General features: G+C 46.0%; 1 protein-coding gene across 1 annotated transcript in view; it reads right to left on the reverse strand.

Annotated features, from left to right (window-relative positions):
- Positions 1-449: 449 nt before the first annotated feature.
- The window catches only part of DSTYK (dual serine/threonine and tyrosine protein kinase), a 47214-nt gene continuing 32612 nt past the window's right edge, over positions 450-15051 (reverse strand). The window contains exons 4-13 of the mRNA XM_070591410.1: positions 13970-14202; positions 13490-13573; positions 12666-12842; positions 11943-12072; positions 11412-11568; positions 10854-10986; positions 9157-9270; positions 7630-7744; positions 5504-5638; positions 450-5044 (exon numbers count right to left, since the gene is read on the reverse strand). Coding sequence (XP_070447511.1) covers positions 4857-5044; positions 5504-5638; positions 7630-7744; positions 9157-9270; positions 10854-10986; positions 11412-11568; positions 11943-12072; positions 12666-12842; positions 13490-13573; positions 13970-14202 — 1466 coding nt within the window. The 3' untranslated portion in view covers positions 450-4856. The remainder of the gene's footprint in view (positions 5045-5503; positions 5639-7629; positions 7745-9156; positions 9271-10853; positions 10987-11411; positions 11569-11942; positions 12073-12665; positions 12843-13489; positions 13574-13969; positions 14203-15051) is intronic.

Here is a 15051-nt window from a genome sequence, read left to right on the forward strand (position 1 = left end):
GAGCCTGCCAGGCACTGCTGAGCAAGCAAACCTGGAGAGGGCAGCGAGTTTACATGGAAAATTCAAATATTCCAAATGCAGACAGGCCAGTATGCAGGCTCCATCCCCAAATTCTTTCACGGGGTACTAGAGGAGCTGGGCTTGTGCGTGAGCTCAGAATGCTGCAAGTGTGCGCTGAAATGAAGCTGGAGAAAGGGTGTGAACCCAAGAAAGGCTCTGAAAAACCAACCACGATCACCCCCTTCTGTCCCCTCTTCTCTGCTGTCCCATGTCCCATTCCCTTGCCTGACCCTCTGGTAGTGGTAAAACCAAGAGTGACCTGTGGGGAGTAGCACATTCCATCAGTCTCTACGGCAAACCTAGACTCCAGCCTGCAGAGGTCCTGGGGGAGATGGAGCGGAACGGGGAGTGTCTTGAGGTGCAGCAAAACAGAGCCAAACAGACGGAGCCCGGCACGCTGACACGACCTTTATTATACAGCACGGCTGGTGCCTGTGCACCCCAACGAGTATACAGGATACCAATAAAACCAAACCGCACCATTCAAAACCAAAGACTGAACCCACAGTCGCGTCTCTTAAAAACACACACAATTAGTACAGTCCTGCTGTGACGACGTGATGGAGAGACAGGCAGCTCAGGAAGGGAGAGAGTGTGAGGCCTGAAGTTGGTGCCAAAGTCATTTTCTCTGGTTATTGCACTTTTATTCTACACACCAGTATGTTACACTTTTATTTAATACTGTAATAAACATTAGTCCTTTAAAACAAACAAAAACATTACATTAAGACAAAAGAAAACAAGCTGTCCAGACTCATTTTCATTTCAATCCTCTGAGGAAGGCGGCCCCCATGCCAGGCGTTCTCAGCGGGACTGGGCATTGGCAAGGCAGGTGCAGGTGAACAGGGAACCTCGAGGCAGTGCTGCTTCCTGGAACCCCACGGGAGTGTGCAGTGCAGGCTTCTCACGGTCACTCCCTCCTCAGCCACTTTACCACTGCACTAGCCCTAACCCACGCCACCCCTGCATTTAGAAGGATACACTCTCTTTTTTTCCTTTTAAAGAAAATGTGGGTTATTTAATCCAGCAAATCTAAAAATCAAGCTTTGAAAACTCAAAGGAAAACTACTCTTTTGGTAATGGACTCCTCGAGGGCCGGCTATCCCGCTCTGATGCAGCACAGACTTTCAGCTCCCCTGATAGCCAGGTAGATCCCAAGCACACTTTCTCTCCAGAGCAGGGCCTGGGGAGTCTCTGTGCCCCAAGTCCTACTGTAATCACTAATCCCCTTGGCTTCTCAGTGCTAAATGATACGCCAAAAAATAAAGTGTCATCAGTGCAGTTATCACTTGGCAGCCCTGCCACCCCAAACCACTTCTCCTGTCAGGAAAACACTTTCCCAACCCCACTTTGGCAGCTCAAGCAAGGATGCAAAAAAATGCATTGCAGAGCCGACAGGTGCCAGCTGAGAGTTCGGCGTTCCCCCATTTCTACCCGTGGTAGTGATGTACTCTTTCCCTCACGGTTCCCTTGAATTTTAGTGTTGAATGTAGAAGCTGCTGCCTAGGCTCTGCCCCCTTGAACTGGATGGACAAGTGACTCTGGTCTGGGAAGAGCCAGTCCTCCTTCCTGGAGAAGTGAAAGGCTTGCTCTGTCAGGGAGAGACTCTGCAGAGGGCCAGGGGAACCAGGGCACGCGTGTGGAAACTCACCAATGAGCATTCCCCAACCCACGCCGGGCTGAGCCTGCCGCCCGCTCCCTAGGCACGGCCGGCCGCTCCGGAGCCCCAGGCGCCACCATTTCTTCTGATTGCTCTGCAGGAAGCTCCCTCACTCAGTTCTGAACCAACATAAGTGACCAGACTTCAAGCGTGTTAAAAATGTCCAGGTGATGGTTTTCAGGCTGGGGTAAATCGCTCTAATTAAGCTGATGGGAACGGAACACAGTGAGGGCAACTCTTTCACCCCCCCTTCCCCCCACAGCCACGATCTCACCTCACCACCTGGGAGCACATACAACCAAATTCAGGACCCTGGCCTTGCTGAGCCCTCTACAGCCTAGGTGCCGCATTTCTTTGAATACCTAGTGTCTTCCCAAGTAATATACAGTACATTTCACGGCATTCCATCACTTTAATAATAATGGGTGCCAAGGGACAAAGAATCCGAAATTAGCTAACAATGTTAAAAACGAAAGCACAGCATACACGTGTTATACACACGTACTCCCGCACTCAGCCCGCTGAGCATTTAAACAGCGCCTCCAAGCAACTGCGCGTGGGCTTGGCGGCCTGGAGGTCAGGAAGATTTTGCACCTTTTCTCAGGATACATTTTTTTTTAATGAACTGTAACACAACTACGCATTTCCTACTTAGCATCAGCCCCTCCCAAACTCCCTCCCCACTCAGGCAAAAAAATGTAGGGAATCTGCTAGAAACTTGTGTCTGAGAGCAGACTAAGCCAGAGGGGACAAACTGACAAGGGACTCTGAGTGGACAGAAACCTAACCTCCCATGTGCGAAGGGGGGTATGAACTAAGACGTCCAAAGAATGTTAGGAACGTGGTCTCCATGTGGGAGCACCGACTCCTGATTACAGCTAGAGTTAAAAAAAGTCTGGAAAAGGGAACCATATAAGAGCTTTCTTGGGGCTGGCCCAGAGGCCGAGTGGTTAAGTTCGCATGCTCCACTTTGGCAGCCTGGGGTTTCACCAGTTTGGATCCCGGGCGCAGCCCTGGCACCGCTCATTCAGCCAAGCTTAGGAGGCATCCCACATGCCACAACCAGAGGGACCTACAACTCAAATATTCGACTGTGCACTGGGGGGCTTTGGGGAGAAGGGAAAAAAGAGGGAGATTGGCAACAGATGTTAGCTCAAGTGCCAATCTTAAAAACAACAAAAAAAGATCTTCCTTGAAATTTCACACAGAACAGACTACTCATCTCTCTTTTTTTTTAACTTGAAACCTGGCTTCCTGGAAGCCCCATCATGGTCCCCAGACAAACGACAAGTTAATGCTGACAAAAACAGAGTGACTTGAAGTCAAACTAAATAAGCGTTAAAAATTCTAAGAGATACACTGAACATTTCCCCACACAAGGCTGAAGCCTACAGGAGCCAACGACACAGGGTCAGCCACTTGACCATCTGCCAGGAAGAAGAAATTTAGCACTCTATGGAGTTTCTGAAAGGGACAAGTGCTCAGGAGCTACTGCGCTCAAACATTTCCCCATCAGAGCCCAGGACAGTCAAAGAGTTAAAAGTGAAATTTAAAGTGAACTTTAAAACTTGTATAAAATTTTCTCATGGACTCCATTCATACTCTGTTAATATTCAGGAGATGGTCCTTCTGTCACAAACAACCCTAGAAAACTCCAGCAACAAGTCTGCCCCTTATCTCATCCGCTTACTCAGGACCCGCTTCGCACAGCTGGGGCTGGGCCACAGTGCCTGGGGAGCAGGGGCACGGACCGCGCATGCTCACTTCCACTGTCTATACCTTCACGACCTGTTTCTCTGAACCTAACAGATGCCTTTGGGTGAGAGAGGCTTGAAGTCAAGATCTGGGATGCGCCAGTGTTCCCCTTCCTTTGACGGGAATCAGAGTTTCTCTTCTGTACACTTCATGACAAATTCTCCAAAAGACCACCACCCCACCTTCCAACGGCAAGGGAGAAGAAGCTTCCCAGACACTAACACACAGGGGTGAGGAGCACAGCCAGAACTAGGAAAATGCCCTTCTCTTTCATCAGGTTCTTTCCTTCTCTTCTAACAGATCATATTTAAAATAAGGTAAAAAGAAGGGACAAGTTACAGAAGAAACCTTGGTTAAAAAGCTCCATCATCAAGTTTAAAAACATCAGTGTGTTAGATTCAAACACAAAAAGAAGAGACTCTCATTATTTTAAGTTTTAAAAACAATCTGGCGCCCTTTGAGTACATGTACACCTCCCACTTCTCAGGTCTCACCAGACACCTCATTGGGTCAGTTCTTCTCACTCACCCCTAAGGACCATGTTAACTGGAGCTTCCCCATCTTGAGACCAAAAAGAGAGAGAGAGAGAGAAAAAAAACAAGACCCAAGGGTAGAAAAAGAGACTCTGTTCTGGGGTTATCAGTACCTCAAAATCCAACAACATATATATACACACATCCATACATACACACCACACACACACTTTTTCTTTTTCTTTTTTGGCCTCCTGGTAACGTAACCGTGAAACCCTCCCCCCGAAATCAGGGATTGTGGCCCTATAAAGGTAAATGCCAGCCATCATAAGGAGCAGACTTCATTTCTAGCTCCCCTGCAGGGGCCTCTGGACGCCGCGCCCGACACCTCTGGCTGCGGATAGCAGGAACCAGCATCCACAAGTTAGTTTTTTGTTCCTATGTTCTCACAATCCCAGAACGAAGGTCAAATTTTTTAAGGGTCCTGATGACTGGATAGAACCAAACTATTCCTAGCTAGAGCCAAAATTATGAAAAATTATAGCTTTTAATACTATTGCCACTGCAGTGTCCCACTTGTCTCAGTAACATACAGTGAACAGACAATGGTAACATTTGCCTCCTTTTCAGTTCTGAGGCCAGAACATTGCATTCTTCAGCTTTTACAGATGCCCTAGACAATCTTTTGCTAAGGAGATAGCTTGGGGCATCAGTGAACTGCTGACTAGGCTCCGCCAGCCAACTCTCCACTATCCAGGAGTCATCTCTGCCTGAGGAAGTCTCCAGCGGCCCAGCAAGCATCAATGCCCTCCGGTGCTCTCTGTAATGAATAAACGTCAAATTCTTCCCATGGCCAAAAGGTGAAGGGAAGGAAAGGAATAGGGAGTGAAAGAGAAAAGTCTTTGCTTTCAAGTAGAATCATCTAGTCCACTGTTTCGCCGCTCAGAACTTGACTTGCATAGCCGATCCATGATGCCCTGGAGCATGGGCTGGACAATGCCCAAGAGAGGTCTCTGAGAAGGGTCACCATCCCAACAGGCTTCCATCAACTGCCAGCACTCCTCATCAAACACAGGAAGGCGTTCTGGACGGGCCCCTAGAGAAAGGAGCATGGGAACAAGACCAGAGGCAGTGAGTGTGATGGGAACCAACTCAACGAGGAGGCAGGATCAGCTCAAAGGCTGATTACCCAGTCGGGGCTCAGATGCCAAAGACTGCAACAAGCTTTGGCTTCAACTGCAGACATCTAGGTTAGAACCTAACAGTAACAGTGATTAAAAAAAAAAAACAAAACAAAATGGAACACACTGGCATAGGAAGTTGAAGAATTCAAAATTTTAAAAGAAACAAGCCTTTCCGAGATAGTGCAGTACAATGCTGCCTGGAAGCAAAGGTTTGACCTAAATGTCTTTTCCGGATTCCATGACGCTTTAAAGGTGCGTGTGATCCTGCTGTGGAGTGGCTGGAGAGGGTGACAAGAGGCCCCTGCTGCAGTGTCGGGTCTCAGCCGGCTCTCGCCACGGGAGTTAGGAGCAAGAAGGGCTGTGGCTCTTACCTCTCCGCACATTGTTCCAGAGATGGTCTTTGCTGGCGCATCTCTCAAATGCCTCAGGGAGCTTGACAGAGCCTGAGCAGATATACCAGAAAAGAATGCCAAAGGCGTAGACGTCCACCGAATTATCGTACTTCCCTGCAGCAAGAAGGGGGACAGGCAGTGAGCCGGGGAGAGAAACGGCAGCATTGCCACCAACTTGCATCTGCAGAGACCTTCACACATTGTTTTCTAAAGCTTTTAACACTCCTTCTCTCTCATAGAAACCCTGCTAGGCAGCACACATTTATAATGCCCATATTATAATACAAAAAACTATGGACTGAGAGCTCAAAGCTGGATGTTAAGAGGGCCAAGACTAGAACCTAACAAAGGAGGACGAGAGGAAGGCTTTTACTTTAATGGGACAGTCTAAAAGATTAATCCTAAAACACCATATTAGGGAAATAAAGTTGGAAGTACAGGTGGGTGGGTAGGTTGGAAACCAAATATAAAGATTTTTCAAGTCAGACAGAGAGTTGGATTCAGAGGGCAGCAGGAAGTCATTTATGTTTTAGAGCAGGAGGTGACTTGAAGAAAATATTTTAGAAAGATTATTCTGACAGCAATAGGATGGACTGCAGTAGAAGCAATTAGGGGAATTTAAATACAAAGTAGCCAAAATTAAATAATAGCAGTGGGAATAAAAATTGAAAAAAAACCCGTAAATCTAGAAAAAGAAAAATGGCGACTGTGTACTTCATTGCGATGTGAGTAGGACTATGGCTGCCCAGCTAACTCCTAATCCGTGGGTCTCACTCAGCGAAGCCCTGGGGGAAGACCTAGGCTAACGAGAGAAATCCAAATATATTGTTAATTTTAACTCTCACCAACACTAACAAGTGATTGCGATTACCTTTCCATCTTCCCCTGCAACGATACCATCATTCCTCATCCACTCAGGATCAAACCGCAGTTGCTGCTTAGTCATTCTTTGCTTATCATCATCCATATCAAGTTAATAACAAAATCTTGCCCATTCCTCCTCTGAATTATCTCAAATCCGTCACGTTTTCCATTTCAGCAGGACTACCAACCTGACCCTGGAGACAACCACCACCGGTCTCCCCACCTAGGTTCTCGCCACTCACAGCCCCCTGCCTGCTGCTGCTGAGCGGGGCTTCCCGGGCACTCGCTCCCCCGCAGCTGCTCACAGCTCAGTGCAGTTCCTCACTTCTTCCCGATCAAGCCGTCGCTCCGCTGCGTGAATTTCAAGCTCAATGTATTTTACCTCCAAACTTGTTTGCTATTATTGCCCAAACAGATTTCTTTCCTGTCGTGCTTATTTCTATCCTGCAATTTTCCTCATATTTCCCCTTCCCCAGCCTTCAGAATTTTCTCCCCTTCCTGATTCATGGTTGGACCCTAGAGACAGAAAGATCTAGATTCCAATCCCAGCCCCATCTCTTCTAGCTCAATGTTTTGGGGTGGGTTTCTTCATCAATCTGGCCTTGACTTTATCCATGACATGGACAGAAAAATGCATCAACATCACCACGGAACTGTTGTGAGGATTAAATGGAATAAAATATATGAAAAACACACTCACATGGCCTAACTCAAAGAATAGACTGAATAAATGAGTTCCCTTCCCACCTACCAATTTTCCAGATCTGACTCAAGTTTTACCCAAAATGTCACTTCTACCACAAACTATCAAACATTTCAACCTTCATTTCCCCTTCTCTGAACACCAGCATTACGTTATGCAGCACTCAATCACTGCTATCTTACACTGCTTCCTAATTATTTTACCTCTCAATATGTCTCTGCCAACTACTAAGTTCTGTAATGACAGGAGTTATTTAGCCAATACTTTGTGATTAATAATTGGTTGATCATGGCAATTATGGCACTAATAGCCTGGAGAGACATCCAAAAGAATAGCCGGTGACTGCCGCCTGCACTTCTCCTTCTCGCCCCTTCACTTCTGCACTTTCTCCTCTACTTGTCTCAGTTTCTCCTGTGCTGGTTTCTCCCCTGCCTGTGCCAGATCTGCCAGGAGGACCTGTGACCCGTCTCAGCCAAGGGGCAGTACTCGGGGTTAAAGTACGGAGCCTGCCCAAACCCCTCCCTGCCCTCCAGCTTACCTGTGAAAAGTTCAGGGGCCATATGGATTGGTGTCCCCACAATGCTGCCTGACATCATGGCCTCCGGCTTGCAGAATCCTAAGTCAGTGATCTTGGCACGGTTCTGCTTATCCAACTGCCAACAAAGCAGGGCAAGAGTCACCCTGTGCCTGACCCTGCACGTTGCACTCAGTTGCACACCCAAGCTCAAAAGTCTGTGTCTCCTCCAGAGCAGCACTTCACTCCTGCCTCAGCCTCCCTGTCTCCAGACTCACTCCCGCGGCTGCCTTCTCCCTGGACGGTAAGCAGCCTGACCTGATGGCAAGGACTGTCTTTCCATCTCTGTATCCCCAGCACTTACAGAGGGCCTGGCACACATCAGGAGCTTAGAAAATCCTGCAAGAACGAGTAAGTGAAGGGCACTGGAGAAAGTATTTCAGTTCCTAATATTCTCCTCTGACCTCCAGACCCCAGGGCAGAAAGCTGCTAAGTAAGAAGGTTGAGGTCCTCTGGTCAGCTGAAGAGAGTTTCTTGACAACCCTGTAGCTTCCTTTCCTAAAGGCCCAAGAGAATAAATCTATTTCTCATTTGGTTATTGATAAGCCTCTTAGGTTTCAGCCCAGAATTTTAGGAAGATCTTTCCCTTCCTGCAAACTCCTGTCCTCTTTATACATCATTTAAATGTAGCCAGAGACACCTCAATGATAATGCAATATATTTTCAAGAGGAGTATGTCAAAAGATTATTTATAATTTAGATAACAGGAGGGTTCTGGTGGGTTCATCTCTCTCGCCTTTTAAGGTACATTTACCCATCTCAGCCCTCATGCACCATCTCTGATCAAACCCTAAGAAATAGCAAGACCTGGAATCCTCAAAAGTATCAATGTCACAAAAGCAAAAAAAGGGAGAAGGACTATTCTAGATTAAAAGAAGCTAAAGAAACATGACAACAAAATGCCCTGTATGGATCCTGGATCAAACAAATAGACCATATTTGGGATAACCAGACATACTTGGGACAATTGGAAAGTATTAATATAGACAGTATATTAACTAATACTATCATATTGATGTTAAATTTCTTGGGTATGATAATGGCATTTTAATTACGTAGAAGAATGTCCTTTTTCTTGGGAGATACAAGATGAAGTATTTAGGAATGAACTTATCTGCAACTTATTCTCATATAGTTCAGTACAAAAGCGTGGGTGCATTAGGTAAAGAGAGAGAAAGAGACTACGTTAGGGAAAGAGAGACGATGAACCTGGGTGAATGGCATATAGCTCCTCACCGTACCACAGTGTTAACTTTCTGTAAGTTTACATTTTTTCACGGGTATTGAGAGAAAAAACCTTAAGCAGTATTAGCTGGGTGTACGATGCAACTCCTCCTTAAGCTTTAAGTCCCAGATACTGTCCAACTTCTCTGCTGTTAACTGTGCTTCTTTCCCTCCTGTCTTCTCCTGTGACCAAACAGATCTACGCGTACCCTCCAAAGGTCACTTAACCCACAGAGGCAGGGTGCTGTCTGGGGAAACGGCTCTTACCAGCACATTTTTCAGTTTGATATCACGGTGGACAAGTCCCTGGCTGTGCAGGAAGCGGACTCCTTCCACCACGTCGAGTGCAATCTGCAAACGCGTTTCCAGGGTCAGCCCAGCCTTGGGGAGACAAAAGAGCTGGCTTGTCACTAACAAGAGGACTCCTCAATCCAACATGCTTAACCCAACTCAGAATTCCTTCTGTGAGGCACTGAAAGGCTGACTGCACCAGGAGAAAGGCGGATGAGAAAAAGGGGAGCGGAGCAGTCGGAGAGGGAAGTTGAGGACCAGCAGCGGGGGCGAGTTATGAAGGCCAGATGAGATCTCTCGGAGGCTGCACTCAGGCCAGGCAGATAATCCCCAAGTGTGACGAGAAGTGCAACCCAATGACTGAAGGCATGAGCTCATTTCTACCCCTGAACAAACTCTAGAATGCCCTGGAGTGCAAAGTCAGCATTTCTACGTCCCTCAGGCAGATTTATTTCCATTGCTTTATAGGTCTAGTTAGCCCAGGATGGGTTCTATGGATGGATTCAAATACCAAAGTCACTCATCTTACTTCTACCAAACCTCCAATTTAGGATCTCTTGAATTCTGAAGAACATTAAATCACTCATCCAAAATGGTTCTCCAGTCCACTTGTGGAAAAGCATCACGCTTTTCTGAAATGAAGAGGGAAAGCCACTTGGAGAGTCATTTTCTTCATCATATTGCTTTGTCATGGCTCTTGCCAGCATTTCTAAAGATTCCTCTATTCTACTTCTGGAAGCTTCCACATAAACTGGTACAAGAGGAATCTGTGAGAAAGGACCTACCCAGATACTCTGGGGTTAGCTTTTCCTCCCTTCTACTTAGCTCCAATGCAGGGAACAGACAAAGACACCTCTCTATTTCCCTTTTGGTGGTTGTTTTAGATGATGGAAATTCAACATCTAACTGAAGGTTTTTCACCTTCACTCAAATAAAATCTTTCAATAGCTCCACGTTGTCTATAACAGAATTTAAATTCTATGGACATTATTAACATTTTTAGTCGTTTATAATTTGTTCCCAACATTTCTCTGCACATTATCTCCCATCCATTCCCAAAATGAATCAGCTGCTCCAATATGACTAGCGTCTTTATTGGCCTTCCCATGCTCTGGGCATTATGCTATTCCTTTCCCCTGGTATGGCCTCTTCTTTCCAACTGCCCAAATTTTACCCATCAAGGTGTACTTATCAAATTCAAACGTCACATCTTCATGAAATAGTCACTGATGACAATTCTCTTAAAAACTCCTGGCAATTACACTTTTTGATATCCCATTATGGTGCTTAATCCAGGGCCTTGCACAATGTACTCACTAATAAATATCTGTTGACTAAACAACAAAAACTGGCTTTATCCATTGAGAGCCAAAAACAGAAATAACAGCAGAGTTATAAGAAACTTTTCTGCTCTTCTGAGAAGTCTAGATTTTTGTCACCCCGCAGGAGGTTGAAGTGGTGAACTGCAGTACTCAGGATATGAACTGGGCCAAAAAATAGATTCTGAGAAATTTTTAAGGTTTTTTGGAAATAAGAGTAATAAAGCTTAATTACTCCAAAAGTGCCTCGTGAAAGCTAGAAACTCTGCATAAAAAAGAAAGGATGAAAGGCTGGAAAGGACCCTGTGGACCTGGCTGCCAGCTGAATCTCGCTGTGTCCTTGCCTCACCTCACCTTTAGCCCAGTGTAGAGGTCACGGTGCAGCCGCTCCATAATGAGCAGCACGGCAATGCTGGAGCCCCCACCATAGCTGTAGTCGATGACTGAGCCATGGAGATCCACCAGTCGCTCATGCTTCGGCAGAGACCTGGCGGGAAGGAGAGAGGTCTGGGCTCTAGTCCTGCACAGCACGCCACCATGTGGGAAGGAAAACCTTGAGACCACGCTTAGTCCAGGCCCAGAGGTAATGGCTCTCAGCACAGAGAGAGGGCAAAGAGAACGGCCTCCCTAACAAGGTCAAAGAATTATGGCATCTAAAAATTGACAGGCCTTACGGACTAAGGAAGGATGAGTCTGAGAAATTAAGATGATGGGGAAATGGCAAACAAAGACAGTAAAGGTGCTGAAGAGAGCACATTTCTGGGCCAGACACAGAAATACTGGTCTACAATGTTTTAAGACATAGGAATGGAAAAACAAGGCACGCTGTAGCCCTTGATGTAAAATTTATACCAGGCTTCTGGCTTCTTCTCTGGATCTTTCCCCACAGAAATGAATGAGCCCAGGGCCTACCTCATGTAGTGAAACTCCAAAGCCAGGTCATTCCAGTGCTTCTCATCCGGAGGGACAACAGACTTGAGGGCACAAGGGAAGTGTCCCCCCCAGCTGTCACATAAGTACACCACACCATACTGGCCCCGGCCCAGTTCCTGTCCCAGTTTAGGTTTTCCTGTAAGGCACAGAGACAGAGACAAGGAAGGAGGGACAGGAACTTGCAGGGCAACCTCCCTACGATTCTTCGAAGCGGACCTGCCTAGCAGCAGGAGGCTGCAATTGTGCTGGGGAAGAAGTCCTGATGTTATTCTAAACCAGTAGAAAGTAACCTAACTGGTTTGATTTAAATAAACTTTGGTCATGTTATTTGAACTATATAAATTCATGGCAGGACCAAATAGTACTCAGGAATTCAAAACACATCAGTAGGTACTTAAGCAGCTTTGCAAGGAAGCAGCTTTAGACATTGAGATTCTCCAAGGTTAGACATGAGAATGTCAAGTATCCAGAACCTTCCTCCAATTTACTTAGGAAAAGACAAGGACTCACGATGCAGCAAGACATCCTGTAAAGAACGGCTTTCCAGAGACAGGCGGGCCAGGCGCGGGGCATGATCTTTCCGAACCTTCAGCCATAGATCTTCAGTTTTCTCCAACCGGCCTGAGTGGCCAGCTTCCAGCTGGGAGGGAAACAGAAAGAAGACATACGACTTAGCAAGTCCTCCCCACCTACCCCTATATATAGGGGTAATAATATCTACCTCATAAGATAACGGTGAGAGTGAAAGACGACGTGAGCAACACAGCTCAGACACTGGCACACAGCGGGCCCTCAGTAAGTAACAGCTTTTCCTCCTGGATGCACAATCACATCGACCCACCCTCCCCTCTACACACATGCATGCACCCCCAAAGGGACAAGCAGATGTCATATAATTGCAAAATAGTGTAGCAGTTGGAAAGTCATCTGTCACTCATTCCTAAAATACTATATAAACTTATATAAAATTCCTACTCCTTGATTTTCATTCCTCACTCAGTGAAAGGGGAAGAAATTAACTGAGTCCCTCCATCCTCCCTAGAGTTAGAAAAATATCCACATGAAAAATTTACTGATGAAATTTTCTGTAACATATTATCCTTTAACAGAAAAGAAAGAAAATATACGGATGGCTTTTTAAAAATTACATGGAAAGCAGTGGGCAAAATATTCCCCACTGGACGAAGTCCTTCTCTGCTTGATCCAGCTGTATGTCCTTTCCTACAGACCCACCTGCCGCAAGGAGGCTGCAAAAGCCTCGTGGGAGCTATTGAGCCGAGTCCGGAATTGGCTGCAAATGCTCTTGGCCAACTTGGAGGCACTGAGGCTCTCAATGGCTTCCTGGGCCACCTTCCTCTTCCACTCTAGCGTAATGACAGGCGGGCTCACCCACGTGATGCACTGGACGATCTGTCAGGATGAGGACAGTGAGAACACTGAGGGACGGAAGACAGGAGCCACCAGCAAGAACCGGTGCCCTGCCCTCTCTGGGCTACCCACTCATGCGGAGCAGGCTCTTAAGATAGGAGCCATATGAAGTCCAAGACTCCTCTCCAATGCCGTCTACCTCAAAATCAGGGCTCAGTCCAAAGGAAAGCATCAAAGGACACTAGGAATAGTCTACGTGTTCACAAACCCTCAAGATATTAAGTTCAGTCCCAGGCAGTGCCTGATACATCCCTTTCTGAAGTCAGCAAATAACTCTACCTAAAAGCCAGATCAAATTCCAGAAAAGAAATCACACTCATGGCCTCTGGCAATGAAGCCTGGTTCTGAGAAAATATTTTAGGTTGGAAAAAGAAATAAGAAGTTAGTGAAGGAGAATCTTATGGCTCCATAAAATATCATTTAAATGCGCCACTTTTCAGAGTTAGAGGGGGCACCGTTAATAACTATTTCAGAATAGGCATAAGCCAGAATTCTCCCAGGCAGGCAAACAGGACAAGCGGCCACCCTACACCACCAGAAGACCCTAGGTAGCAGTTTTTCTGTTGGGGAGACTGAGGTTCATTTGAGCCAACTAGGGGCTGAAAAGTTTTCCTCTAAGCAACCTCTACCTGTTTGATTTGCTCCCACAGCATCCTTGTAACCGAGGACCCTGAGTGAAACGTGACTTCAACATGATAGGCGGCATTTAAGATCTAAAAGAGAGCACACAAGGAAAACCAATATGCCCTGAGTGGAGGGCTTATTAAACACACAATAAATGATATTTAGTTCAAGAACAGAGTCCAGCTCCAAGGTTCCCAAATTTATTCCTCAGCATATGTGCAGTCACCCCAGCCGATCGTACGTTCTGTGGCTATTTGGGTCCTCTACTTCATCTTCATCTTCTTGCTTATCGACTTAAACTGCACTTTTACAGTTCACAAGCACCTCCTACAGGCAGTGGTCAAGTGACAGGAAAACAAAATAAAATTCAAACTGGACTGGCAACAAGTTAAAGGGAAATTCTTAGCTAACTTGAAGTTGGGCTTGTGTGTACAGCGTTTCATGTGTTATCTGTGACATGGTGTCTTAACCCATCCTTTGAGTACCTGTTTGAGATAATTACTGGTGATGTGAACTGAGACATCCTGAGACTTCTCCAGGCTCTGCAGACACCGTTCCAGGGTTCCGACGAAGCTCTCACGTAGGTAATCCACTGAGCTAATCAGCTTGTTAGCCACAGCCTGATTAAGCCGGGAGATGATGAGCTCCTGGATCTGTCGGATGCAGCACTTGATCTCTCTGGTGCCCACTGGTTCTCCATTCTCAGGGACAATGACGTCTATGGAGGCAGAGAGAGAAGCTAGCTGGCTGCAAGGGGAAGGGGCAGGCACACTGAATAAAGGCATCTCCCAGGTCAGAGCCAAGAGCTACCCTGACGACAGCTACAAAACACATGGTTGGCTGACAAACTCTGTCCCTCAGCATGATCAGGGGCCACGTACAGTCACACATCACTTAATGATGGGAATACATTCTAAGAAATGCATCATTAGGTGATATCGTCATCCTGTGAACATCACAGAGCGTACTTACACAAACCTAGACGGTATAGTCAATTACATACCTAGGCTATATGGTACTAAACTTATGGGACCACCATCATATACGTGGTCTGCCATTGACCAAAATGTCATTATGCAGCACATGACTATAATCCTCAACTACTTAAGGCATCTAAGAATCCTAAGAAACAACAACTATGTCTAGAACGAGCCTACTGATTTTGTCAGCTATTCTGTCACATTTATAGGATGGGAGGAACAATATTTATTGAGTGCAGACTATTTGAAAGGCACTATAATAAGTATTTTACATATGTAATCCAATTTAGTTCTCATAATAACTTTCTCAGGTGGGTATTATTGGTTATATTTTATAGGTCAGGAAACAGCCTCAAAGAAAGGACAAAGTGGGTATTGGGAAGGAGATGGTTAGGCAGGAAGTAGAGCTAGCATTTGAACCCAAAGCTCATGGATTCCAAAGCCTCTGACCTTTGTAATATTTCACACTGCCTAGCATATTGACGAGAAAAGTTCAAGAGTCAGGAGTTCCATTCTAGTCAATTACTAGATAAATAAAAAGTAAAATTGTAAGACTGTCTCCACTATGCTACTACCTCTCAGGATTA

The sequence above is a fragment of the Equus przewalskii genome, chromosome 23 (genome assembly GCF_037783145.1).
Source record: "Equus przewalskii isolate Varuska chromosome 23, EquPr2, whole genome shotgun sequence".
Taxonomy (NCBI): Eukaryota; Metazoa; Chordata; class Mammalia; order Perissodactyla; family Equidae; genus Equus; species Equus przewalskii.